Below are 27808 nucleotides of genomic sequence, written 5' to 3'. Positions count from 1 at the left end.
TTTTGCCTAGAAAATCCCATGGACGGAGGACCCTGGTAGGCTGCAGTCCATGGGGTTGCTAGAGTCAGACACGACTGAGCGACTTCGCTTTCACTTTTCACTTTCATGCATTGGAGAAGGAAATGGCCACCCACTCCAGTGTCCTTGCCTGGAGAATCCCAGGGATGGGAAGCCTAGTGGGCTGCCGTCTATGGGGTCACACAGAGTCGGACACGACTAAAGCGACGCAGCAGCAGCAGCAGCAGTGTGAAGTAGGCATCTAACTTTATTTTTTCTAACTTGTTATTTTCGGGCTTCCCAGGTGGCACTAGTGGTAAAGAACTCTCCTGCCAATGCAGGATATTAGAGACGTGGGTTCAATCCCTGGGTTGGGAAGATCCCCTGGATGGCATGGCAACCCACTCCAGTATTCTTGCCTGGAAAACCCCATGGACAGAAGAGCCTGGAGGGCTACAGTCCATAGGGTCACAAAGAGTTGGGCAGGACTAAATCAACTCAGCACTGCACAAGCATATATTCTGTAACATTTGTCATGTTATATATAATTTCCCTGGTAGCTCAGCTGGTAAAGAATCCGTCTGCAATGCAAGAGACCCCAGTTTGATCCCTGGGTTGGGAAGATCCCCTGGAGGAGGGCATGGCAACCCACTCCAGTATTCTTGCCTGGAGAATCATGAGGTCGCAAAGAGTCAGAGATGACTGAGCAACTAAGCACAGCACGTATACTTTCCACTTGTTTGAAATACCCATTTTATCAAGTGTTAATTACTTTTATATAGTTGTGACTGCTGAGTTTTTAATTCTGTTTTGCCATAAATCTGTGTATTTGTTGATGTTGTCATTCAGTTGCTAAGTCGTATCCAACTATTTTCGACCTCATGGACTGTAGTACACCAGGTTCCTCTATACTCCACTAACTCACAGAGTTTGCTCAGATTCATGTCCATTGACTCAGTGACCCTCTCTAACCATCTGATCCCCTGCTGCCACTTTCTCCTTTGCCTTCAATTTTTTCCAGCGTCAGAGTCTTTTCCAATGAGTCACCTCTTCACATCAAGTGGCCAAAGTATTGGAGCTTCAGCTTTAGCAACAGTCCTTCCATGAATATTCAGGGTTGATTTTCTTTAGGATTGACTGGTTTGATATCCTTACATTCCAAGAGGGAGGGAACACATGTATACCTATGGCTGATTCACATTGTTGTATGGCAGAAACCAACACAATATTGTAAAGTAATTATCCTCCAATTAAAAATAAATAAATTTAAGAGAAAAGATCACACTGCTTATAAATGCTTAAAAAAAGAGAAAAGAGTCTTCTCCAGCACCATGATTTGAAAGTATCAATTCTTTAGCTCTCAGTCTTCTTTATGATCAAACTCTCACATTGGTACATGACTACTGGAAAAGCCATAACTTTGACTATACAGATCTTTGTTGGCAAATTGATGTCTCTGCTTCTTAATATGCTGTCTAGGTTTGTCATGGCTGTTCCTCCAAGGAGCAAGTGTCTTTTAATTTCATGGCTACAGTCACTGTCCCACAGTGATTTTGGAGCCCAAGAAAAGAAAATTTGTCATCGCTTCCACTTTTTCCCCTTCTATTTGCCAGGAAGTGATGGGACTGGATGCTATGATCTTAGTCTTTTAAATGTTAAGCTTTAAGCCAGTTTTTTCACTCTCCTCTTTCACTCTCATCAAGAGGCTCTTTAGTTCCTCTTCACTTTCTGCCATTAAAGTGGTATCATCTGCATATCTGAGGTTGTTGATATTTCTTCTGGCAATCATAATTCCAGCTTGTGATTCATTCAGCCCAGAATTTCACATGATGTGCTCAGCATATATGTTAAATAAGCAGGATGACGATATACAGTCTTGTTGTACTCCTTCCCAGTTTTGAACCAGTCCGTTGTTCCATGCAAGGTTCCTGTTGCTTCTTGACCAGCATACAGGTTTCTCAGGAGACAGGTAAGGTGGTCTGGTACTCTCATCTCTTTTCCCACAGTTTGTTGTGATCGGCATAGTCAAAGGCTTTAGCATAGTCAATGAAGCAGAAGCAGATGTTTTTTGGAACTCCCTTGCTTTCTCCATGATCCAATGAATGTTGACAATTTGGTTTCTGGTTCCTCTGCCTCTTCGAAACCCAACTTATACATCTCAAAGTTCTTGGTTCACATACTGCTTGAACCTAGCCTGAAGGATTTTGAGCATAACCTTGCTAGCATGTAAAATGAGCACAATTTTACAGTAGTTTGAACATTCTTTGGCATTGCCCTTCCTTGGGACTGGAATGAAAACTGACCTTTTCCAGTCTTGTGGTCACTGCTGAGTTTTCCAAATTTGCTGACTTATTGAGTGCAGCCCTTTGACAGCATCATCTTTTAGGATTTTAAATAGCTCGGTTGGAACTCTACTACCTCCTCTAGCTTTGCCTGTAGTAATACTTCCTAAGACCCACCTGACTTCGCACTCCAGGATATCCAGCTCTTGATGAGTGACCACACCATTGTGGTTATCCAAGTCATTGAGACTTTTCTGGTACAGTTCTTCTGTGTATTCTTCTGTGCCACTTCTTCTTAATCTCTTCTGTTTCTGTTAAGTCCTTGCCCTTTCTGTCCTTTACCATGCCCATCCTTGCGTGAAATCTTGATATCTCCAATTTTCTTGAAGAGATCTCTAGTCTTCTCCATTCTATTTTTTTCCCCTCTGTTTCTTTGCATTGTTCAGTTAAGAAGGCCTTCTTATCTCATGCCACAATTTTATATTGATACATTTTTAGTATTGCTGGAATTAGCAAATGAAAATATGGGCCACTCATTTAAATTTGAACTTCAAATAAACAACAAATAATTGTTCAGCATATGTATGTTTCAAACATTTCATGAGATTCCAAAATTCAGATGTAACTGATTCACCTGTATTTTTCTCAGTTCAGCTCAGTCACTCAGTTGTGTCTGACTCTATGTGACCCCATGAACTGCAGCACACCAGGCTTCTCTGTCCATCACCAACTCCCAGAGCTTGCTCAAACTTATGTCCATCAAGTCAGTGATGCCATCCAACCATCTCATCCTCTGTCATCCTCTTCTCCTCTGGCAATAATAAATTCCAGTGTCTGCCACACATACTTCCTACAGTCCTTTTTCTTTTACAGAATGTTCTATTATTTTTTTTTTTTTAAGTGAAGAGTAGAATCCTTTAAGAAATTGATGGGTAGGTGCTTTCAGAAGTTCTTAGGTGTGAAAGACTACACCAGAGGGACTTCTCTTGTGGCCCAGTGGTCAAGAATCTGCCTTGCAATGCAGAGTATGAAGATTTGATCTTTGGTCGGAAAACTAAGATCCCACATGCTGCACAGCAACCAAGCCCGTGTGCCACAACTACTGAGCCAGTGTGCCACAACTAGAGAGTCTGTGTGTTGCAATGAAAGATCCCACCATGACATGCAACTAAGACCCAACTTGGCCAAATAAATAAATGTTCTTTTTAAAAAAAAAAAAAAAAGACTGCACCAGCAAAAGTAAACAAAAATGGGCTACATTTTCTTTTTTTTCTTTTTTCTTTTTTAAATTTATTTTATTTTTTAACTTTACAATATTGTATTGGTTCTGCCATATATCAAAATGAATCCGCCACAGGTATACATGTGTTCCCCATCCTGAACCCTCCTCCCTCCCCATACCATCCCTCTGGGTCGTCCCAGTTCACCAGCCCCAAGCATCCAGTATCGTGCATCGAACCTGGACTGGCGACTTGTTTCATATATGATATTATACATGTTTCAATACCATTCTCCCAAATCATCCCACCCTCTTCCTCTCCCACAGAGTCCAAAAGACTGTTCTATACATCAGTGTCTCTTTTGCTGTCTCGTATACAGGGTTATTGTTACCATCTTTCTAAATTCCATATATATATGCGTTAGTATACTGTATTGGTGTTTTTCTTTCTGGCTTACTTCACTTTGTATAATAGGCTCCAGTTTCATCTACCTCATTAGAACTGATTCAAATGTATTCTTTTTAATGGCTGAGTAATACTCCATTGTGTATATGTACCACTGCTTTCTTATCCATTCATCTGCTGATGGACATCTAGGTTGCTTCCATGTCCTGGCTATTATAAACAGTGCTGCGATGAACATTGGGGTACACGTGTCTCTTTCACTTCTGGTTTCCTCAGTGTGTATGCCCAGCAGTGGGATTGCTGGATCATAAGGCAGTTCTATTTCCAGTTTTTTAAGGAATCTCCACACTGTTCTCCATAGTGGCTGTGCTAGTTTGCATTCCCAGCAACAGTGTAAGAGGGTTCCCTTTTCTCCACACCCTTTCCAGCATTTATTGCTTGTAGACTTTTGGATTGCAGCCATTCTGACTGGCGTGAAATGGTACCTCATAGTGGTTTTGATTTGCATTTCTCTGATAATGAGTGATGTTGAGCATCTTTTCATGTGTTTGTTAGCCATCTGTATGTCTTCTTTGGAGAAATGTCTATTTAGTTCTTTGGCCCATTTTTTGATTGGGTCATTTATTTTTCTGGAATTGAGCTGTAGGAGTTGCTTGTATATTTTTGAGATTAGTTGTTTGTCAGTTACTTCATTTGCTATTATTTTCTCCCATTTTGAAGGCTGTCTTTTCACCTTGCTTATGGTTTCCTTTGTTGTGCAGAAGCTTTTAAGTTTAATTAGGTCCCATTTGTTTATTTTTGCTTTTATTTCCAATATTCTGGGAGGTGAGTCATAGAGGATCCTGCTGTGATGTATGTCGGAGAGTGTTTTGCCTATGTTTTCCTCTAGGAGTTTTATAGTTTCTGGTCTTACGTTTAGATCTTTAATCCATTTTGAGTTTATTTTTGTGTATGGTGTTAGAAAGTGTTCTAGTTTCATTCTTTTACAAGTGGTTGACCAGTTTTCCCAGCACCACTTGTTGAAGAGATTGTCTTTAATCCATTGTATATTCTTGCCTCCTTTGTCAAAGATAAGGTGTCCATAGGTGTGTGGATTTATCTCTGGGCTTTCTATTTTGTTCCATTGATCTATATTTCTGTCTTTGTGCCAGTACCATACTGTCTTGATGACTGTGGCTTTGTAGTAGAGCCTGAAGTCAGGTAGGTTGATTCCTCCAGTTCCATTCTTCTTTCTCAAGATAGCTTTGGCTATTCGAGGTTTTTTGTATTTCCATACAAATTTTGAAATTATTTGTTCTAGCTCTGTGAAGAATACCGTTGGTAGCTTGATAGGGATTGCATTGAATCTATAAATTGCTTTGGGTAGTATACTCATTTTCACTATATTGATTCTTCCAATCCATGAACATGGTATATTTCTCCATCTATTAGTGTCCTCTTTGATTTCTTTCACCTGTGTTTTATAGTTTTCTATATTTGGATCTTTAGTTTCTTTAGGTAGATATATTCCTAAGTATTTTATTCTTTTCATTGCAATGGTGAATGGAATTGTTTCCTTAATTTCTCTATTTTCTCATTATTAGTGTATAGGAATGCAAGGGATTTCTGTGTGTTGATTTTATATCCTGCAACTTTACCATACTCATTTATTAGTTCTAGTAATTTTCTGGTGGAGTCTTTAGGGTTTTCTATGTAGAGGATCATGTCATCTGCAAACAGTCAGAGTTTTACTTCTTCTTTTCCAATTTGGATTCCTTTTATTTCTTTTTCTGCTCTGATTGCTGTGGCCAAAACTTCCAAAACTATGTTGAATAGTAATGGTGAAAGTGGGCACCCTTGTCTTGTTCCTGACTTTAGAGGAAATGCTTTCAATTTTTCACCATTGAGGATAATGTTTGCTGTGGGTCTGTCATATATAGCTTTTATTATGTTGAGGTATGTTCTTTCTATTCCTGCTTTCTGGAGAGTTTTTTTATCATGAATGGATGTTGAATTTTGTCAAAGACTTTCTCTGTATCTATTGAGATAATCATATGGTTTTTATTTTTCAATTTGTTAATGTGGTGTATTACATGGATTGATTTGCGGATATTGAAGAATCCTTGCATCCCTGGGATAAAGCCCACTTGGTCATGGTGTATGATCTTTTTAATGTGTTGTTGGATTCTGATTGCTAGAATTTTGTTAAGGATTTTTGCATCTATGTTCATCAGTGATATTGGCCTGTAGTTTTCTTTTTTTGTGGCATCTTTGTCAGGTTTTGGTATTAGGGTGATGGTGGCCTCATAGAATGAGTTTGGAAGTTTACCTTCCTCTGCAATTTTGTGGAAGAGTTTGAGTAGGATAGGTATTAGCTCTTATCTAAATTTTTGGTAGAATTCAGCTGTGAAGCCATCTGGACCTGGGCTTTTGTTTGCTGGAAGGTTTCTGATTACAGTTTCAATTTCCATGCTTGTGATGGGTCTGTTAAGATTTCTATTTCTTCCTGGTCCAGTTTTGGAAAGTTGTACTTTTCTAAGAATTTGTTCATTTCTTCCACGTTGTCCATTTTTTGGCATATAGTTGCTGATAGTAGTCTCTTATGATCCTTTGTATTTCTGTGTTGTCTGTTGTGATTTCTCCATTTTCATTTCTAATTTTATTGATTTGATTTTTCTCCCTTTGTTTCTTGATGAGTCTGGCTAATGGTTTGTCAATTTTATTTATCCTTTCAAAGAACCAGCTTTTGGCTTTGTTGATTTTTGCTATGGTCTCTTTTGTTTCTTTTGCATTTATTTCTGCCCTAATTTTTAAGATTTCTTTCCTTCTACTAACCCTGGGGTTCTTCTTTTCTTCCTTTTCTAGTTGCTTTAGGTGTAGAGTTAGGTTATTTATTTGACTTTTTTCTTGTTTCTTGAGGTATGCCTGTATTGCTATGAACTTTCCCCTTAGCACTGCTTTTACCGTGTCCCACAGGTTTTGGGTTGTTGTGTTTTCATTTTCATTTGTTTCTATGCAAATTTTGATTTCTTTTTTGATTTCTTCTGTGATTTGTTGGGTATTCAGCAGTGTGTTGTTCAGCCTCCATATGTTGGAATTTTTAATAGTTTTTCTCCTGTAATTGAGATCTAATCTTACTGCATTGTGGTCAGAAAAGATGCTTGGAGTGCTTTCAATTTTTTTTTGAATTTACCAAGGCTAGATTTATGGCCCAGGATGTGATCTATCCTGGAGAAGGTTCCGTGTGTGCTTGAGAAAAAGGTGAAATTCATTGTTTTGGGATGAAATGTCCTATAGATATCAATTAGGTCTAACTGGTCTATTGTATCGTTTAAAGTTTGTGTTTCCTTGTTAATTTTCTGTTTAGTTGATCTATCCATAGGTGTGAGTGGGGTATTAAAGTCTCCCACTATTATTGTGTTATTGTTAATTTCTCCTTTCATACTTGTTAGCATTTGTCTTACATATTGCGGTGCTCCTATGTTGGGTGCATATATAATTGTTATATCTTCTTCTTGGGTTGATCCTTTGATCATTATGTAGTGACCTTCTTTGTCTCTTTTCACAGCCTTTGTTTTAAAGTCTATTTTATCTGATATGAGTATTGCTACTCCTGCTTTCTTTTGGTCTCTATTTGCATGGAAAATCTTTTTCCAGCCCTTCACTTTCAGTCTGTATGTGTCCCCTGTTTTGAGGTGGGTCTCTTGTAGACAACATATGTAGGGGTCTTGTTTTTGTATCCATTCAGCCAGTCTTTGTCTTTTGGTTGGGGCATTCAACCCATTTACATTTAAGGTAATTATTGATAGGTATGATCCCATTGCCATATACTTTATTGTTTTGGGTTCAAATTTATCCACCCTTTTTGTGTTTCCTGTCTAGAGAATATCCTTTAGTATTTGTTGGAGAGCTGGTTTGGTGGTGCTGAATTCTCTCAGCTTTTGCTTGTCTGAGAAGATTTTGATTTCTCCTTCATATTTGAATGAGATCCTTGCTGGGTACAATAATCTGGGCTGTAGGTTATTTTCTTTCATCACTTTAAGTATGTCTTGCCATTCCCTCCTGGCTTGAAGAGTTTCTATTGAAAGATCAGCTGTTATCCTTATGGGAATTCCCTTGTGTGTTATTTGTTGTTTTTCCCTTGCTGCTTTTAGTATTTGTTCTTTGTGTTTGATCTTTGTTAATTTGATTAACATGTGTCTTGGGGTGTTTCACCTTGGGTTTATCCTGTTTGGGACTCTCTGGGTTTCTTGGACTTGGGTGATTATTTCCTTCCCCATTTTAGGGAAGTTTTCAACTATTATCTCCTCAAGTATTTTCTCATGGTCTTTCTTTTCGTCTTCTTCTTCTGGGACTCCTATGATTCGAATGTTGTAGCGTTTAATATTGTCCTGGAGGTTTCTGAGATTGTTCTCATTTCTTTTAATTCGTTTTTCTTTTTTCCTCACTGATTCACTTATTTCTACCATTCTATCTTCTAATTCACTAATCCTATCTTCTGCCTCTGTTATTCTACTATTTGTTGCCTCCAGAGTGTTTTTAATTTCATTTATTGCATTATTCATTATATATTGACTCTTTTTTATTTCTTCTAGGTCCTTGTTAAACCTTTCTTGCATCTTCTCAATCCTTGTCTCCAGGCTATTTATTTGTGATTCCATTTTGATTTCAAGATTTTGGGTCAATTTCACTATCATTATTCGGAATTCTTTATCAGGTAGATTCCCTATCTCTTCCTCTTTTGTTTGGTTTGGTGGGCATTTATCCTGTTCCTTTACCTGCTGGGTATTCCTCTGTCTCTTCATCTTGTTTATATTGCTGAGTTTGGGGTGTCCTTTCTGTATTCTGGCAGTTTGTGGAGTTCTCTTTATTGTGGTGTTTCCTCACTGTGTGTGGGTTTGTACAGGTGGCTTGTCAAGGTTTCTTGGTTAGGAAGCTTGTGCCGGTGTTCTGGTGGGTGGAGCTGGATTTCTTCTCTCTGGAGTGCAATGAAGTGTCCAGTAATGAGTTATGAGATGTCTGTGGTTTTGTAGTAACTTTGGGCAGCCTATATATTGGAGCTCAGGGCTGTGTTCCTGTGTTGCTGGAGAATTTGCTTGGTATGTCTTGCCCTGGAACTTGTTGGCCCTTGTGTGGTACTTGGTTTCAGAGTAGGTATGGAGGCATTTGATGAGCTCCTGTCAATTAATGTTCCCTGGAGTCAGGGTTTGGACTTACGCCTCCTGCTTCCAGTTATCGGTCTTATTTTTACAGTAGTCTCAAAACTTCTCCTTCTATACAGTATCATTGATAAAACATCTAGGTTAAAGATGAAAAGTTTCTCCACCGTGAGGGTCACCCAGAGAAGTTCACAGTGTTATGTGGAGAAGAGAAGAGGGAGGAGGGAGTTAGAGGTGACCCGAATGAGATGAGGTGGAATCAATAGAGGAGAGAGCGGGCTAGCCAGTAATCACTTCCTTATGTGCACTCCACAACTGGACTGCTCAGAGATGTTCATGGAGTTATACAGAGAAGAGAAGAGGGAGGAAGGAGACAGAGGTGGCCAGGAGGATAAAAGGGGGAAATGAAAAGGAGAGAGACAGATCCAGCCAGTAATCAGTTCCCTAAGTGTTCTCCACTGTCTGGAACACACAGAAATTCACAGAGTTGGATAGAGTAGAGAGGGGTTAGAGAGGAGACACAAGCGACCTGGTGGAGAAAAAGGAGAGTCCAAAGGGGGAGAGAGCAGTCAAGCCAGTAATTTTGCTCCCAAGTGAAAAACGGGTACTGAAGATTGGGGTCTTAAAGGTACAAAATTGGTAGCAAATACCTAAAAGCAAAAATTAAAAATATAGAGTAGAGTTTGGAATTTCAAAAATACAATGTTAAAGAAAAGAAGAAGGAAAAGAAAGAGAGAAAAAGAAAAAAAAAAAAAAACAAAGTCACAAAAATTATAAAGAAAATATAGGTACAAAATTGATAACAAATACCAAAAAGCAAAAGTTAAAAAATCTAGAGTAGAGTTTGGAATTTCAAAAATACAATGTTAAAGAAAAGAAGAAGAAAAAGAAAGAGAGAGGAAAACAAACAAACAAACAAAAACAAAGTCACAAAAATTATAAAGAAAATATAGGTACAAAATTGATAACAAATACCAAAAAGCATAAATTAAAACTCTAGAGTAGAGTTTGGAATTTCAAAAATACAATGTTAAAGAAAAGCAGAAGAGAAAGAAAGAGAGGAAAAAAAGTCACAAAAATTATAAAAAAAATTATAGGTACAAAATTGATAACAAATACCAAAAAGCTAAAATTAAAAATAAAGAGTAGAGTTTGGAATTTAAAAAACACAATGTTAAAGAAAAGAAGGGGGAAAAAAAGAAAGAGAAAAAAAAAAAAAACAAGGTCACAAAAATTATAAAAAATATATATATGAAGTTTGCTTTTAAAAAAAATAGGGTCTTTTTTTTTTTGCAAAGTAATGGTAGGTTATAAAAGTGAAAATTAAAGGAGTAATAGAAGACTTAAAATTTTTTAAAAAATTAAAAAAAAAAGAAAGAATGATCGTAAAAATAGTAAAAGTGTATCTAGGACTTTCTCTGGTGGTGTTGTGAGTATTGCGGGGTCAGTTCATTTTCAGCTAGTTCCTTCAGATCAGATCAGATCAGTTGCTCAGTAGCGTCCGACTCTTTGCGACTCCATGAATCGCAGCACGCCAGGCCTTCCTGTCCATCACCAACTCCCGGAGTTCACTCAGACTCACGACCATCGAGTCAGTGATGCCATCCAGCCATCTCATCCTCTGTCGTCCCCTTCTCCTCTTGCCCCCAATCCCTCCCAGCATCAGAGTCTTTTCCAAAGAGTCAATTCTTCACATGAGGTGGCCAAAGTACTAGAGTTTCAGCTTTAGCATCATTCCTTCCAAAGAAATCCCAGGACTGGTTGGATCTCCTTGCAGTCCAAGGGACTCTCAAGAGTCTTCTCCAACACCACACTTCAAAAGCATCAATTCTTCGGCGCTCAGCCTTCTTCACAGTCCAACTCTCACATCCATACATGACCACAGGAAAAACCATAGCCTTGACTAGACGAACCTTTGTTGGCAAAGTAATGTCTTTGCTTTTGAATATGCTGTCTAGGTTGGTCATAACTTTCCTTCCAAGGAGTAAGTGTCTTTTAATTTCATGTCTGCAGTCACCATCTGTAGTCATTTTGGAGCCCAGAAAAATAAAGTCTGACACTGTTTCCACTGTTTCCCCATCTATTTCCCATGATGTGATGGGACCGGATGCCATGATCTTCGTTTTCTGAATGTTGAGCTTTAAGCCAACTTTTTCACTCTCCACTTTCACTTTCATCAAGAGGCTCTTTAGTTCCTCTTCACTTTCTGCCATAAGGGTGGTATCATCTGCATATCTGAGGTTATTGATATTTCTCCCGGAAATCTTGATTCCAGCTTGTGCTTCTTCCAGTCCAGCGTTTCTCATGATGTACTCTGCATAGAAGTTAAATAAACAGGGTGACAATATACAGCCTTGACGAACTCCTTTTCCTATTTGGAACCAGTCTGTTGTTCCATGTCCAGTTCTAACTGTTGCTTCCTGACCTGCGTACAAATTTCTCAAGAGGCAGATCAGGTGGTCTGGTATTCCCATCTCCTTCAGAATTTTAGAGAAACTCCTCAGGTCAGTAGGTGCCCAATATGCTACTGGAGATCAGTGGAGAAATAACTCCAGAAAGAATGAAGGGATGGAGCCAAAGCAAAAAGAATACCCAGCTGTGGATGTGACTGGTGATACAAGCAAGGTCCGATGCTGTAAAGAGCAATATTGCATAGGAACCTGGAATGTCAGGTCCATGAATCAAGGCTAGTTCCTTGGTGTGGCTTATATTTCTCAAGATCTGTAGGCCCCTTCCTATGTAGTCGGTACTAACCACAGGGTTTTAATCTATTGCCTGTCGCTTCCAAGGCGGTTCCCTCTGTTATAGTTTCTTCTGTTTGCTGGTCTCTTCAGTGTCTGATTTCCACCCTGATACAAAGTGGGTGGTGGTGGACACTTTTTTTTTTTTTTTAGGCTCACCTGTTCAGTCGCGCTGTGGGGAGGGAAGAATGCTGCAAACAAATAACACTGGCGTGTGCTCGCAGTGCCTCAGCCACACTGTAGCCTCCCTGCCAACACTGCTCAGGCTCTAGGTTGCTCCACCGGGAACCATCCGAGGCCAGCCCTGGGCTGCTTGCACCTCCCAGGTCCAAGCCACTCAGGTTCAGGCACTCGGGTAGACCCCAAGGGCACAGACTTGTTTGGGCCTGCATTTTGTGCCCTTCTCAGGTCCGAGCAGCTCAGGTGATGAGGTGTTTGGTGAGCGCGGTTGCTGCGACTTATCGCCTCCCTGCCGCTCGGTTTTCTGGGTGTGCAACCGGCACACCTTCTCAGGCAGATGTTGACCGTCCAGAACCCCAAGAGGTCTTAGTTAGCAAAGAAGCCTGCTTACAGTTTTATAGATAATGTCTCTCTGGGGCTGCGATTGCCCCCTTCCAGCTCTGGCTGCCTGTCACCAGAGGGGGGTAGTCTGCAGCCGGCTATCTCTGTTCAGTCCTTTGTTCCGTGCATGGGCCTGGTGGTGTCTTAGGTTAGGGCTGGCTTTTCGCGTGGTAGCTATCCCACAGTCTGGTTTGCTAGCCCAATTTAGTTCGCTCAGATAGCGCTCGGGGCATTCAGGCCAGATCCTTACTCTAAGTGATGCAGCCCGCGCCTCCCTGCCCAGCCCCCGCTTGCTAGTGGTGGGTGCAGGCGTCTGCGCTGCTTCTCCGCTGGGGGAGTTACCATTGGGCTCGTAATCTGTGGGTTTTAATTGTTTATTTATTTTTCCTCCCTGTTATGTTGCCCTCTGTGCTTCCAAATCTCGGCACAGACTCGACAGTGAGAGTGTTTCCTGGTGTTTGGAAACTTCTCTCTTTTTAAGACTCCCTTCCCGGGATGGAGCTCTGTCCCTCCCTCTTTTGTCTCTTTGTTTGTCTTTTATATTTTTTCCTACCTCCTTTCGAAGACAGTGGGTTGCTTTTCTGGGTGCCTGATGTCCTCTGCTGGCATTCAGAAGTTGTTTTGTGGAATATACTCGGTGTTTAAATGTTCTTTTGATGAATTTGTGGGGGAGAAAGTGGTCTCCCCATCCTATTCCTCCGCCATCTTAGCTCCTCCTACATTTTCATTCTTCAAAATAGAATATTAAAACATGTTAATTCCTCCAAGACAATTTGGTCCTGTTTCTACTTCCAGCCCTCCCTCATTGTGTCTTTTCTTTTTCTCTCCTGAAGGTAAAAGTTCCTTACCATTTGTTATAGACTGAATGTTTATGTCCCCTTAAATTCATATGTTGACATCCTAACCCCGAAGTGACTCTGCTTAGAGTTGGGGCCTCTGAGGCGGTGATAAAGGTTAAATGAGGTCATAAGGGTAAGCCCCTAATTTGATAGAGCTGATGCCCTTATAAGAAGAGGAAAAAACCACTAGAATCCTTTCTGCCTTGTGAAGAGAAGTGACCATCTGCCAGCCAGGACGAGAGCCCTCACTAGGAACCAAATCAGCTGGCACCTTAACCTTGGACTTCTTAGCTTCTAGAACTGTGGGAAATTACTGTTGTTGAACTTACACAGTCTATGGTATTTTGTTATGGCAGTCTGAGAAGACAGATACATCATTAGAGGACTAAATTATGTACATATTTCATACTGCATTTCAGTTAAAAAAATTTTTTTAAATTATTGTACCTTGCAAAATCCTATAATGTAAGCAAAATCTGTGCTATCTTTATTTTCATTTCACATTAAGAGCACATGGTTGAAACTTTAGAGGACTGTGTAAACTGCCCAAGATGACTCAGCTGATAATTCTATAGGCAGGGTTTAGCTTTAGGGTGCAATTGACTCATAGGAGTTGGTTCAGGAATCAATGATCTTCAGGATTCCTGCTCAGGGTAGGAGCTCATCTAGTACTTTCTCTGCACAAAATGGAGAGTCAACCTTATCAAGCAACCTCAACTTTTTAACTCTTTGTCTCAAAATATCTTCATATCATTTTTCATTTAAATTTTTCTCTCACCTGTCTCCTCCTTTCTAATATCACTGCCTATAATTTTTTTATGTTAAACTTTCCCATTCTTCGCTTATCCTCTCTCATGTGTCTTAAAATTCTTCTCTATTTCTCTTTTCCCTTAGTCTGTGAATACATTCACACATCCCCACGTTGTAATAAAGTTCTTTATTGTTGTGCAAACTGCAGACCTATTTCTCCTTTTCTTCTCACCATCTATTTCTGAAAGAAGGTTAATTCCCCCCACATTTTTTTAGCCTATTATAAACATAATATCAGAGAAGGCAATGGCAACCCACTCCAGTACTCTTGCCTGGAGAATTCCGTGGACGGAGGAGCCTGGTAGGCTACAGTCCATGGGGTCGTTAAGAGTCGGACACGACTGAGAGACTTCACTTTCATTTTTCACTTTCATGCATTGGAGAAGGAAATGGCAACCCACTCCAGTGTTCTTGCCTGGAGAATCCCAGGGACAGAGGAGCCTGTTGGGCTGCCATCTATGGGGTCACACAGAGTCGGACACGACTGACGCGACTTAGCAAGCAAGCAAGCAAGCATAATATACATGCACAGTGAAGGAAACTTGGACCACATGCTCTCACACACATACATACAAACATACACACCCGAACACCAACCCCAACCGTAGCCCTAACCTAGCTGAAATCCTATCATCTATCCATAAGCACTGAATACTGTACATTCTTCTTTTTTCCTCTCTCCCTCCTCTCTCTTCTTCCCTTTCTACCATTTTCACTCTCTCAGCCTCTCTAATCTATCTAAAATATATTTGGTATATATAATCTCATGCACCTTTGTGCTGTGTAGCATTTTATCAGTTGATTCAATAGTTTAAATTAAAATATTTATGGTTATGTAATAATTTTTATTTTTATAAAGTAATGCATGTCTATAGTTTAAAGGTCAAATAATAGTACAGGCTTATATTACATATATTTGAAAAAAAAAATACAGTAAGTTCTTGCCCCAGCCTTCTTCAACCATGAATTTTCTTATAGGTGAATATTTGAAAAATTTTTGTAGTTGCTGCTGTTTAGTTGCTAAGTTGTGTCTGACTCTTTTGTAACCCTGTGGATTGTAGCCCACCAGGCTCCTCTGTCCATGGGATTTTCCCGGCAAGCATACTGGAGTGGCTTGCCATTTCCTCCTCCAGGGGATCTTCCGGACCCAGGGATTGAACCTGCATCTCCTGTATCTCTTGCATTGGCAGCTGGATTCCTTATCACTGAGCCACCAGGGAAGCCCCTTGAAATTTTTTTAACTGTTTCTTAAAGCTTTAATTTCCACATTCAAGTTCATATGTTGTTTTGTTTGGGTCTCAACAGAAGCAGCTGGCCCACTGCAAAGGAGTGGTTAAAGAAGCTTAATGGAGAAACATTTTACAAAGGAGGGGGCCAAGTTAAGGAACAGCAAGGGATGGTCAAGTACCTGGGACTAGTAGTAGTAGAACTCACAGTAGTATGATGCCATTACCAACTCTGGGATTAAAAGAGGCAAGATTTGGGGGAATGATTACCAGAACTCAGTAATGAGTATAATTGGAGCTATACGGAAGCTGTGGCCATAAGTGGAGGAATACAGTCACTGCCCAAGGAGAGGGGGGCTGGAAGCTGAAGGAAACAATAGCCTTCCTTCTCCCTCTTCTTATCCTTCCATTTGCCACCAGGGCAGCGCATTAAGCAAACTCAACTAGAAGCCAAAGACAAGGAACCTAGATGATAGAGTCTGAAGAGACCAGCTTTCTGAGTCACAGAGCAGAGTACAACGGGTAAACATAGACTGCAGGAGAACAGGGAAAATTACCAGCGCATAGCCTCATATGGATATTTTTTTGCTTTATAGATTTTGGTGGCTATGTGTCAACAACTTACTGTGTTAATTATCATTGAGCTTTTCCTCACAATTCCTCACCTTTCTTTTCCACATATCTCATTATATTATTAGAAATTTTATTTGAAAATGAGAATTGTAACAATATTCAGTGTTTTACATAATTGTGTAAATAATTATTCACCATTGAGTTAAGTAGTGCACCAGGACACTTCTTTCCCATGTTGCTCCCTCCACACTCTCTCCCCAGGAATTCATAATTGCCTCGTATTTGCATGTGTTTAGTTTTCTATGTGTTTGGCACTGTTCTTTTTTCCAAAAGGTTCCAAAGTATTCCTCATATGGCCAAACACATCAGAGAATATTTTAGTTCTGTTTTTCCCCAGAACCTTCTTTTTCTTGCTTCAGTCTGAACTGGTTGTCTTCTAGGCTCTGGTACTTGCCGTCACCTATGACTCATGCCCTGAGACTTTTCTTCCATCCTCCCCTTTTGCTGAATTCCATGTCTTTCACACTCAGTTTTTCCTCTCTCTCTCTCTCTCTCTCTCTCTCTCTCTCTCTCTCTTTGGCACAGTACACATTCCTCTTGCTTCAGGAGAGAAGGTACAGAATAGGTAAAATTTTGAGTTTTGCATATCTGGAAATATACTTAATTCTACTTTGACACTCAACTGATAGTACATCTGGGAACAGAATTCTAGGCTGAAAATAATTTTTCCCTTAGAATTTTGTAGGTATTTCTCCACAGCCTTTCAGCTTTCACAGCTGCTGTTCAGATATGACATGCTTTTATGAATCCTGTTTCTTTGTATGTGACCTGTCTTTACTTTCTAGATGCTTTTATATGTACTTTTTACTTGCTAGTGTTCTTAAATTTCATGATGAAAATTTAAAAATAAGAAAATGAATAATTTCATAAAAAATGGTTATGGTGAGCCACAAATTACTATGGTAATTAAATGCTACTGGATACATAGAGCATAGCAATTTTTAAATGTATATATATATTTTGAAAAGTTATATTCTTTGCAGCTATTTAAACATATGACGAAAATTTTAGATGTCAACTAAAAATTTTTAAAACCACTAACTTACAGTTTTTCCTATTCTGCCCCTTGTGCCATAACTATTTGTTTTTAAAGTTTAGCTTCTTTAAAAAAAATAAAATAAAGTAAAGTTTAGCTTCTTTATGAGAATTCAGGTGATTGAGGATAGGGACCATGTTTTCTAAGCTTTGTATCTTTTACAAAACTTTAATAAAGTGTTGTGTTCATAATAGGAGCTCAATTAAATATTTACTGAATTGAAGTATTTCTATTTTCATCAAAGGGAGTCCTTCATTCCTCTTCAACTGTTCTTACCTAGTCTACCAGTTAGTTTTCCCTACTAAACTGATAATCAAAACAACTGCTTGATGGAAATAACATTTGGATTTATAATGCAACTCACATATTATCTTTAATATGAGAACAGGAAAAATACTGTGAGAAGGAAATGATTATATACAGTAAACCAATACAAATTTTCTTAAATGTGGTTATTTTCTACATAAAATAAAGTAACACAATAATTAGAAATATATTTATTGACATAAAACTGCAGTGTATACACACTCTTAACTAAAACCAGTGGATTTTCATGATGATTCTTTCTAACGTGCACCCAACTGGAAAGCAGTAAAAACACCAGCAGATGGCTCAAGAGTGGTTGGCAATAAACCCTTTCTCCTCAGATCACTAATATACAATTGTAATGAAAAATTATATTTTTTCACACTTTACTCAGCACCTTTGCTTAGGACACCATAAGCACAAGATACTGTCTAACACTGCTTTGCTATGTATACAATAATAAGCTAGCAAGAAATACTTATGTACACTAGTTTATACACTTTTGTAATTATTTTTACACCTTTTTAGGTAATCTAATATTTTAAATGTTTTTAACTTTATTTCCATATTTACTTGACTGTGCCAGATCTTCACTGTAGCACACAAGATCTTCGATCTTCGTTGCGGCACACAGAATCTTTTAGTTTCGGCATGTGGGATCTAGTTCCCCCACCAGGGATGGAACCTAGGCCCCTGCACTGGGAGCGCAGAGTCAGCCTCTGGACCACCAGAGAAGTCCTCATTTTTGCAGTTTTTGCATCTTATCAAGAAGGCTTGGCCTTGTCCTGTGATTTAATCCTGTTGTTACATTTATATATGACACATAGCATTTCAGTTTGTACTTAGCATTATCCAAAGAAATAATACTACATATAGGCCTCTTAAAAATAACTTAGGCAAAAGCAAATTTAAAAAATACAAGAAAAACTCTTATACCCTACTTAGAAATATCAAGTATGGGTTTAAGTATTTAGACAGCTTAATATTCCCCCTAATTCTTACAATTCCCTTGTCATTATGGGATTGTTGCTGAAAGTAAGAAAATATTATATTCCATTTATAAAATTTTTTTTATTCAAAAGAAAAAAATTGAAACTATCTTATATATGATAGCTCTGTGTCCTAACAGTATTGTCATGAATGCTAACTTTAGGTAACATTTATTGAGTGCCCTCTCTGTACCAGGCACTCTGCTTAGCACTTTATGTTTAATCCTCACAGCTCTCTGAGGTAGGTATATTATTGAGTGCATTTTATTTACAAAGTGCTATACACTGAGGTGATGAAAGGCAAGAAATGCAGGTGATCTTCCTGAACTCCTCAATAGACTGAGCTCCTTGAGGTGAGGCATTCTCTTACTGTGTCTCAGAGTGCATGACAGTGCTGATCCTGTAGAAGGGAGCGTGGAAGAGGAAGTGAGAGGAGATCCCTGCATTGGTGTCAGGACAGTGGACAATACTAGATGTAGCAGATGAACGGCTGGATCATGCTCCGAGCAAGTTAAGAGAAGATCACATTTGTAAGGATGTTTGACTATGAAAACGACTCCACAGAAATGATAGTGTACTATGAAAATTAACCATTCAAACTCACATCTAATTTCCCTGGGATTAAATCCAATTAATTAGCGTCAATCTTATTATATATTATGATGAATATTGCTGAGAACCTAGCAGTTTTTATTATGTTAAGCTAGTTCCTTTGTTTTAGTATGAAGCTTTAACCACTTATTTCATCTGAATGTTTCTTTTCAACTCACTAGTATCTTTGCAAGGAAAAAATTATGAAAGGGAAACAATACATGCTATTTACATTTCTCTGAGGCAGAAAACTTCAGGGTCTGAATTTTGAGTATTTGCGGTCAGTCAGAAAAATTAATCAAAACTTAAAAGGGGTCTTGTGGGTTCTTTATTTAAACTCTTACTTGTTCAGTCACTAAGTCATGTCCAACTCTTTGCAATCCCACAGACTATAGCCAACCAGGCTCCTCTGTCCATGGGGTTCTCTAGGCAAGAATACTGGAGGGGAAGCTATTTCTTTCTCTAGGGGATCTTCCTGACTCAGGGATTGAACTAGCATCTCCTGCACTGGCAGGTAGATTCTTTACCACTGAGTCATCAGGGAAATCCTAAACACTTACTGCTGCTGCTGCTGCTAAGTCACTTCAGTCGTGTCCGACTCTGTGCGACCCCATGGACGGCAGCCCACCAGGCTCCCCTGTCCCTGGGATTCTCCAGGCAAAAACACTGGAGTGGGTTGCCATTTCCACTTTATTCTAAATGAGATCAGGAATAGTGATTTGAATAAATCACATTCATCACCTATAAATATGTTAAATTTCTTTACTGGTGCAACTTTGGGCTTCTCAAAGGCCACCAGCATCCTGAAGAAGACAGGAGCTATGGGATGAGCCATTTTCCTGCTTCTGCCCGACTCCAAGTCCCTGCTTTTATTTTTTTTTTTTTAACTGAGTTCACAGTTTAGAAAAAAAGGTCTACCAAACTATTTAAGCTCACTTGGTATCCTGGAACAGCTAAGGGGACATAGTTGATCCCAAACTGGCTGAAAAGAAACAAAAATCAAAGTGAGAAGAAATAATTTCATGTTGCTTGGAATGTCAAATTACATAAAGGTAAACAACTTTGGTCAAAGAAAAAAAAGAAAAAACAAAAACAAAAAACCCTCAAGTGTTCAGTATTTTTTTTTCCCACTCTTAAAAAGAACTTTTAAAAAGAGAAAGTGCCTTTCTCTTCCATACATTAAAGCAAATGTAAAAAGGATTGATTCAGTGCTCTACTTTGTGAGGAAAAGAGCCTGGAGATATTTCAGCTCCCTGCTAAGCCTTTGGTATCCTTCAGAACTCTATTTCCATAGTTGCAAAATTGACTGAGTGAAAGTCTGTTTAATCATCTGTGTATTTCCAATTTGTCTACATAGGTAAAAGCGCTTAGTGCTTGGCACATAAGTAGTATTCAATAATGTTAGTAATCACAATAGAACAGCTTAGATAGCTCCATATACTGCCAAGGCGAAAAAGGAAACACCAAAAAGAATGATTGCTTTGTGTTTGGGAACTCAGTCTTTCCAGGAAAATTAAATAAGGATTTTGATCAAGGCTGAAATTCAATGTTTTTGAATTTTCAGGGACTCACCCTCAGGATCTTCCAACCCTACCTTTTCAACCTATTTTAAAACATAATAGTTCAGAAAATATTTTTTTAACAAACAGAACAATCTTTTGCTTCCAATTTCCAGCGTTAGACTGCTGTATCTTATTTGAAGTTTGAGGAGATAAACAAATGTTTGATTTATCACTGTTTGAGTGTATTTTATAAGACAACTCAGAAAACCAGGCTGTGGTTAATAAAAAAGCAAAACAAAAATATAGCTTAAAGGATTGAACCAGCAAGGAATTAGCACAAGTTTATGATAGTTGTTATTATTAACTGGTAACCCGTGCTAAATGACCAAGCCGTTTAGTGTTTAATTTTACAAAAACCATTTGGTCATCAAAGTAACAAAAAAAAATTTTTTTTGGTACTAAATGTATTTGCCAGTTAGTGTAACAAAATGAGCTAGATTTTTTGGTTTTCTTATAGTCTTACCACCCAACATAGATTCTCTAAGTTAAAAGAAAAAATACTTTTTTGTAATATTTGATGATACTTCTGATCAGAGCCTATAAAGTCTCTATAAAAAATAAAACAATACTTCAAGATACAGATATAAAATTCTCAAAAAAGTGTCATTAAAAAACACTGCTTTCTTCCTGTTATTGTTCATGTCAAAAAGCAGGTTATCTTTACATGGTTTCTGTAGGTCCGAGGAATTCCATTTCTACAGCAGCTTTTGGCGTTTCAGCTGAACCCCTCTTCTTTCGGAACTCTGCTGCGATTTCCTCAAAGGATTTTCCTTTGGTTTCTGGAACTTTAAAAAATGTGAACAGAATAAAGGCCAAGACCACACCAGCAAAAAGGAAAAACACATAAGGTCCACAGAAGTCCTGCAGAGAAGAAACAGAGTCCCAATTAGCAGCTGTTAAACCTTATCTTCTGTTCAGTAAGTTTGCACAGAACTAGGCTGCTTACCGCAATGTACTGGAAACACAGAGCTATAATGAAATTGCCTGTCCAGTTGCTGAACGCAGCTATTGCTAAAGCAGCAGGGCGTGGTCCTTGACTGAAAAACTCAGCCACCATGAACCAGGGGATGGGGCCTGGCCCAATTTCAAAAAAAGACACAAAGAGGAAGATGGCTGTCATGCTCACGTAATTCATCCAAGGGAATTTACTCTGAGGAGAAAAGAAAAACAAAATAAAAGTGGAACTGGGATCACTGACTACTTCTTCCTGTAGCTAAGTCCTTGTTGAGTTCAGAGGGGACATAGCACTCTTCCTGATGTGCTATGGGAATCCCTGGTGGCTCAGAGGTTAAAGCGTCTGCCTGCAATGCGGGAGACCCAGGTTCCATCCCTGAGCTGGGAAAATCCCCTGGAGAAGGAAATGGCAACCCACTCCAGTATTCTTGCCTGGAGAATCCCATGGACAGAAGAGCCTGGTAGGCTGCAGTCCACGGGGTTGTAAAGAATCGGACACGACTGAGCTACTTCACTTTCACTGATGTGCTTATGTTCAATTAAGTATAAGTTATTCCAGTTGTTCAGTTCAGTTCAGTCGCTCAGTCGTGTCCGACTCTGCGACCCCATGAATCGAAGCATGCCAGGCCTCCCTGTCCATCACCAACTCCCAGAGTTCACCCAAACTCATGTCCATTGAGTCGGTGATGCCATCCAGCCATCTCATACTCTATCGTCCCTTTCTCCTCCTGCCCCCAATCCCTCCCAGCATCAGGGTCTTTTCCAATGAGTCGTAGACAAGTTTTTTTTTTTCCTAGTCTGAATCATCCTTAAATCTTTTGAGCTATAAGAAATCCTGTGGCTTCGGATTTTCTCTGCCTCCTAGTCACTCTTCCTGTGGAAGAAGCAAAGCAAGGATCCAGTGACCTCTGCTTCTACTCATACCAAGCTCGGTAGACAGGATGCGGAACACCCTGTAAAGTGGTAGAAAGGTCTAGGTACTTGTTCAAGGTCACACAAGCAGCCAAGTGGCAGAGCCAGGATTGAAACCTGGTTATTATACACCCTGCATCTCTGGGTGACAAGCACCATTCACTTGCTGATATTCAGTCTTTAAACCCTGAAGCTAATTCTTTTTCTTTACATTTCTCTTTTGTTTTATATGCTGTTCCTCTTGCTTTATTTTGTTAAGTAAGTCTCAGATGTTTAACCTGGGGCTCAGAAATGCTGTCATTGGGTACCCAAAAATCTCAGTGCAGACACCAGACTCACCAGGAGCACAAGTCCCACCGACATGAAGATGGCACAAACAAACATCCCACTCATTCCAATTAGGAACAGAGAGCGTCGCCCTGCCTTCTCCACAAGGAACACCTAGGAAAGTTTTAAAACATGTGGCTTTATACTTAAATAGTTTTTACTGCCGAGGAGATCTTTTAAATTTATACAGCTGAGAAGAAGCCATTCTATTATCTCATTTTGCAGATGTGGAATTAAGGAGGGAAGTGACTCTTGCCCAGAAAGGTGGAACTGGTCTCAGTGACCAGAGATGATTAACAGATGCTGTCTTCCTTTTGTCACACTGATTTGAACAGGTCATTCTAGAGAAAGAACCATAGCATTATTACCCCCTGATGTTTATCACTTTGGGTGCAATAGTTAGAGACTGGACATCTTGGATGTCCAGTATTTCCTCTCCCCTTAAAATATGAAGGGTCTACATAAAAATGACATTAATTTCTCTTTTGATAATTATCCTAAGTTATAATTAAAAGCGTTTGAGCACTGCAGACTTCTGAAACAGTGCAATTATTGATGTGTCAACTGTCATCATCCAACTTCCTTACTGCAAACAAAGTCAAATTGTGACCACTCAGGGGGAAAATACAGAATTTGATCATCTCACTAAAGAGTCAGGCCTGAAAGTACTTGGTCTTGGTAATGACTATCCACTTGAAAAGATAAGACTTTAAAGCAAAAGGTTAAATTGCTTTTTTATCCTATTTTAGGAGACTTGGCATCAATTCCTTTGGGTCGGGATCTTTGCACTAATGTTTAAGATTTACAATTAGCAAGGACCAGAGTTTGCTGAATAGACTCTGGCTTGATCCTTGCCAAGGTTGGTGAGTCAAACACACACAAAAATTACCTGTCATAATTTCTCACTTGGCTGTTCTCATAAATCTATCAGTAAATCAATAGCAATCCAATACTCTTAGTGCAGTGAGCTTTGGCTCTGAAAATATCTGAGAAACATTTCTTTTCACTCACAGTGAAAAAAACCCCTTTTTCTCAGGCTTTCAGATCACTTCAGAGTGGTAAGCAAGGAACCCATATTTAATTGTTGAGAATGAAGTGGGAACAACAAAACTTTCATTGTTCATAAATTTCTCTCTATATATTTTGACTCTCTCTATATTATGACTTTTAAAGTTGATTTGATGACACCATGTCAAGCCGCCAAGGAAACTGGAGCATTTCTTCAGCAAAAAGGGCTTTCACTACATCCGTTTCTTCTATTTCTGGACAACTATTACTGATAGGATTATAAATTCTAAAACTGCATGCCTTGAAAACTGAGTCAGACTCCCTTGGGGCCAGGTGAGCACAGACACAGGGTGAGACTTGGTCAGGTCTTAGAGACCTGGATGCCTGACCTTAACTTCCATTTTCCCCACAGACAGTGTGCAGCACTCAGACCCTCGATGCCTACTTGGAGGCTTCTTTCTCCTCTAGACCCACGCTGTCTTTCCGTTGGCTTCATATTTCTTTCTGTTTTGTTTTCTCACTCAAGATTACAGGTTTCCATCTACTGGATCATTAGTGTAAAAGAAAATACAAAATATGGAACATCATTCAGCATCGAGTTTAGAAAGTCTCTCTCTCCAAATACTCATTCAGGAAAAAAAAAAAAGGATTATATTCCCTCCGAATTGTTGAAACATTACTATGTTATCAGTACATATTCCTATTTGCACATCTTTATTTGAATGGATACACGGAATTCGGTAACATTGCCTGATTTTGGCAAGAGAATCTGGATGATTGAGAGGTATCCTTTTTGTATTTTTTTGAACTTTAAAACTTTTCAAAAATAAATATAATTAAAAGTGTTAAATATTACTTGTAGTCCTGGAGGGTTCATTAGACGGCTGATTAGAGTTTTAAAATTATGTCACTCCTGCAAAAATGTTCACAGAATAAAAGGATGAGTTCTAAAAAGGTATATTCAAAATAATCAGGACACTATTTTTGGAAAAACTCCTCCCACTCCATGGAGTTGGTGGGGTTGGATGGGTGGACAACAATGGAATTTTACAGTAGTTTTTTTAGGCATTCTTACAGTTTGGATTGCCCTGATCTTGATAACTTGATTCTTCACATAGCAAATCCTGTTACACATAAAATATTTTAATCACAATCTCTATATGAGAAAAATATGTTGAAGTGAGATTTGCAAAAATATTATCTCAGGAGACAAAAGAATGCAAATAGGATTCCATCCCAGTACCAATCCTTTATTGATTTTAGAGTAGCCTTTTGGATTGAACAAGCATTAACTCTAAAGGCATAAACACTGGTGTTCCCTTATTATCTGTTCTTCCTTCTCTTTCCAAGGTCCAGTTCTGTTTAATGTGGTCTGGACAAACTTGCCTTTTGATCTAGGTAGCAAGGCTGTAATTATTGACCACTCTAGGTAATAGTTAAAAGTCCATGTGCAGAGAATGAAAAACAAGTGATCCCATAAACTGTAGCCTGCCAGGCTCTTCTATCCGTGGGATTCTCCAGGCAAGAATACTGGAGCAGGTTGCCATTTCCTTCTCCAGGGGAACTTCCCGATCCAGGAATTGAATCCAGATCTCCTGCACTGCAGGCAGATGCTTTTCTAACTGAGCTATATGAGAAGCCTCAGAGCTGCCTGGAAGCTCTGTCCAATGGCCTAACATCATAAGAATCTGCTCAATCAGTTTAATTTTGCTAGAGGCTTAGATATTTAATCAAGAGGACAATGTTTATTTAAAAAATGTTTTTTTTTCCCCTAAGATATCAGGATAAAAAATTTCAACCATGGAAGGATGGAATCAAGGTGGAAGATCCAGTACTGACAGAAATGACAAGCTGTTTGCTAATATCAGGGGCTTCCCAGGTGGTGCTTCCCAGGGTGCTTCTCTGCTTCCCTGGTGGCTCAGACAGTAAAGAATCTGCCCTGGATCCAGAAGATCCCCCAGAGAAGGGAATGGCAATTTGCTCCAGTATTCTTGCCTGGAGAATCCCATGGACAACAGTACATGGGGTCGCAAAGAGTCGGACATGACTGAATGACTAACACTTTCACACTTCCTTTCCCAGATGGTGCAGTGGTAAAGAATCTGCTGCCAATGCAGGAGACGCAAGAGGGTTCGATCCCTGAGTCGGGAAGATTCCCCTGGAGTAGGAAATGGCAACCCACTCCAGTGTTCTTGCCTGGAAAATCCCAGAGGAGCCTGGTGGGCTATAGTCTGTGGGGTTGCAAAGAGTCAGACACAGCTGAGCATGCATATACACATTTGCTAATATTAAGGGACTTAAGTACAGAAGAAAGGAGAAAAAGCCTAGGTATTTACACAAAAATACCAAGTGTCTTGTCCCCAAGTGAGTTCCTGATTCACAAGTGAGTGACAAATGACATATTTGGGAGATAGGGAGAACCATTGATCCATGAGTTCAGTTATGCCTAATCTCACTACAATGGTTGGTTATTCACATCTAGGACTCTTCCTGTGACTCACATAGTTCTATCTACATATCCAGTACATGTGGACAATAAATCACAGGTTGCTTTTATGTTACAAGGGTTTTTTTCACTCCTATTTCTGGACTGAGGAACAAGCAGAATATTTATCTAGAGTATTTCACTTACAGAGACAGCAGTGAAAACTGTGTTGACAGCACCAACTCCAATGGTTGCATAAACAGGTTGGCTGATTCCAGCTGTCTGGAAAATGCTGGTTGAGTAGTAAAATATCTGAAAGATGAGAATAGTTTAGCTTTAATCAAGAAGCCTAGTGCTAAGGCTTTAATGCAAGAATTATTTTAGGTTGTTTATTTTTTGAGTGTTTCAATGGAACCAGAGTTCCGAGAGATCTCAAAAGGTTTTATCATCCCTCTTCTTCCAGAAAAGGAGAAATCACAATCTTCCTTTAGTGTGTAAAACTTCCAATCATTTAAAATCTCCTTATATTCAGCTGAAAACTCTACATCTGCATCTAACTTTTTTCAGTTTTAAAACTTTTTCTTAAAGTTAAAATACATGCAAAAAGGTACATATACCCTTTAAGTGTACAGCTCAATTAATTTGCACAAACTAAACACACCTGTATCAGTTCAGTTCAGTCACTCAGTCGTGTCCGACTCTGCGACCCCATGAACCACAGCACACCAGGCCTCTCTGTCCATAACCAACTCCTGGAGTCCACCCAAACCCATGTCCATTGTGTCGGTGATGCCATCCAACCATCTCATCCTCTGTTGTCCCCTTCTCCTCCTGCCCCCAATCTTTCCCAGCATCAAGGTTTTTTCAAATGAGCCTGCTCTTTGCATCAGGTGGCCAAAGTATTGGAGTTTCAGCTTCAACATCAGTCCCTCCACACCCAGGATTGATCTCCTTTAGGATGGACTGGTTGGATCTCCTTGCAGTCCAAGGGACTCTCAAGAGTCTTCTCCAACACCCCTGTATAATCTAGGTAAAAAATAAATCATTTCCTGCCTTCTGGAAGCCCCCTAAATGTCACCCTTTTTCAAAGGAAAGTCTTTCAACTTCAGCCATTGTAGATAAATTTTGCCTAGTCTTGTACTTGATATAAGTGGAACTGCTTGATGTATATTTTATATCTGGCATCAACATTGCCTTTGTGAGAATCATCCACATTGTTGCATTTGCAGGCTGTTTATTATCACTGCTATTTAGCATATTATTGTAGTAATATACCACAATTTAGTTACCCATTCTACTATTTAGTCACCCATTCTACTGTTGATGGTTATTTAGGTGGTTATCATTAGAGTGATTATGAATAGTGCTTCTATGAACACTCTATTCTAGTACAAGCCTTTTGGTAAAACACGTACACATTTACACCTTGGAATAGAATTGTTGGATCACAGTGTGTGTGTGTTCTCAGCTTTGATTGATACTACCAAATAGTTTTCCAAAGAAGTTGTGTCAATTTGCACTCTTACCAGTGAAAAGGCAGAGGAACCAGAGCTCAAATCACTGAACATCCATTGGATCATCAAAAAAAGCAAGAGAGTGCCAGAAAAACATCTACTTTTGCTTTATTGACTATGCCAAAGCCTTTGACTGTGTAGATCCCAACAAACTGTGGAAAATTCTTAAAGACATGGGAATACCAGACCACCTGACCTGCCTCCTGAGAAATCTTTATGTAGGTCAAGAAGCAACAGACTGGTTTCAAATCGGGAAAGGAGTACATCAAGGCTGTATATTGCCACCCTGCTTATTTAGTTTATATGCAGAGTGCACCATGAGAAATGCTGGA

General features: G+C 39.3%; 1 protein-coding gene across 1 annotated transcript in view; it reads right to left on the bottom strand.

The window, feature by feature from the left end:
* Positions 1–17370: 17370 nt before the first annotated feature.
* Positions 17371–27808, bottom strand: part of SLC2A2 (solute carrier family 2 member 2) — a 32764-nt gene continuing 22326 nt past the window's right edge. The window contains exons 8-11 of the mRNA XM_019959659.2: positions 26170–26274; positions 22542–22643; positions 21283–21486; positions 17371–21197 (exon numbers count right to left, since the gene is read on the bottom strand). Coding sequence (XP_019815218.1) covers positions 20997–21197; positions 21283–21486; positions 22542–22643; positions 26170–26274 — 612 coding nt within the window. The 3' untranslated portion in view covers positions 17371–20996. The remainder of the gene's footprint in view (positions 21198–21282; positions 21487–22541; positions 22644–26169; positions 26275–27808) is intronic.

The sequence above is a fragment of the Bos indicus genome, chromosome 1, assembly GCF_029378745.1.
Source record: "Bos indicus isolate NIAB-ARS_2022 breed Sahiwal x Tharparkar chromosome 1, NIAB-ARS_B.indTharparkar_mat_pri_1.0, whole genome shotgun sequence".
Lineage (NCBI taxonomy): Eukaryota > Metazoa > Chordata > Mammalia > Artiodactyla > Bovidae > Bos > Bos indicus.
The sequence above is the reverse complement of the archived record's forward strand: the minus strand, read 5'-3'. Positions and strand labels throughout refer to the sequence as shown.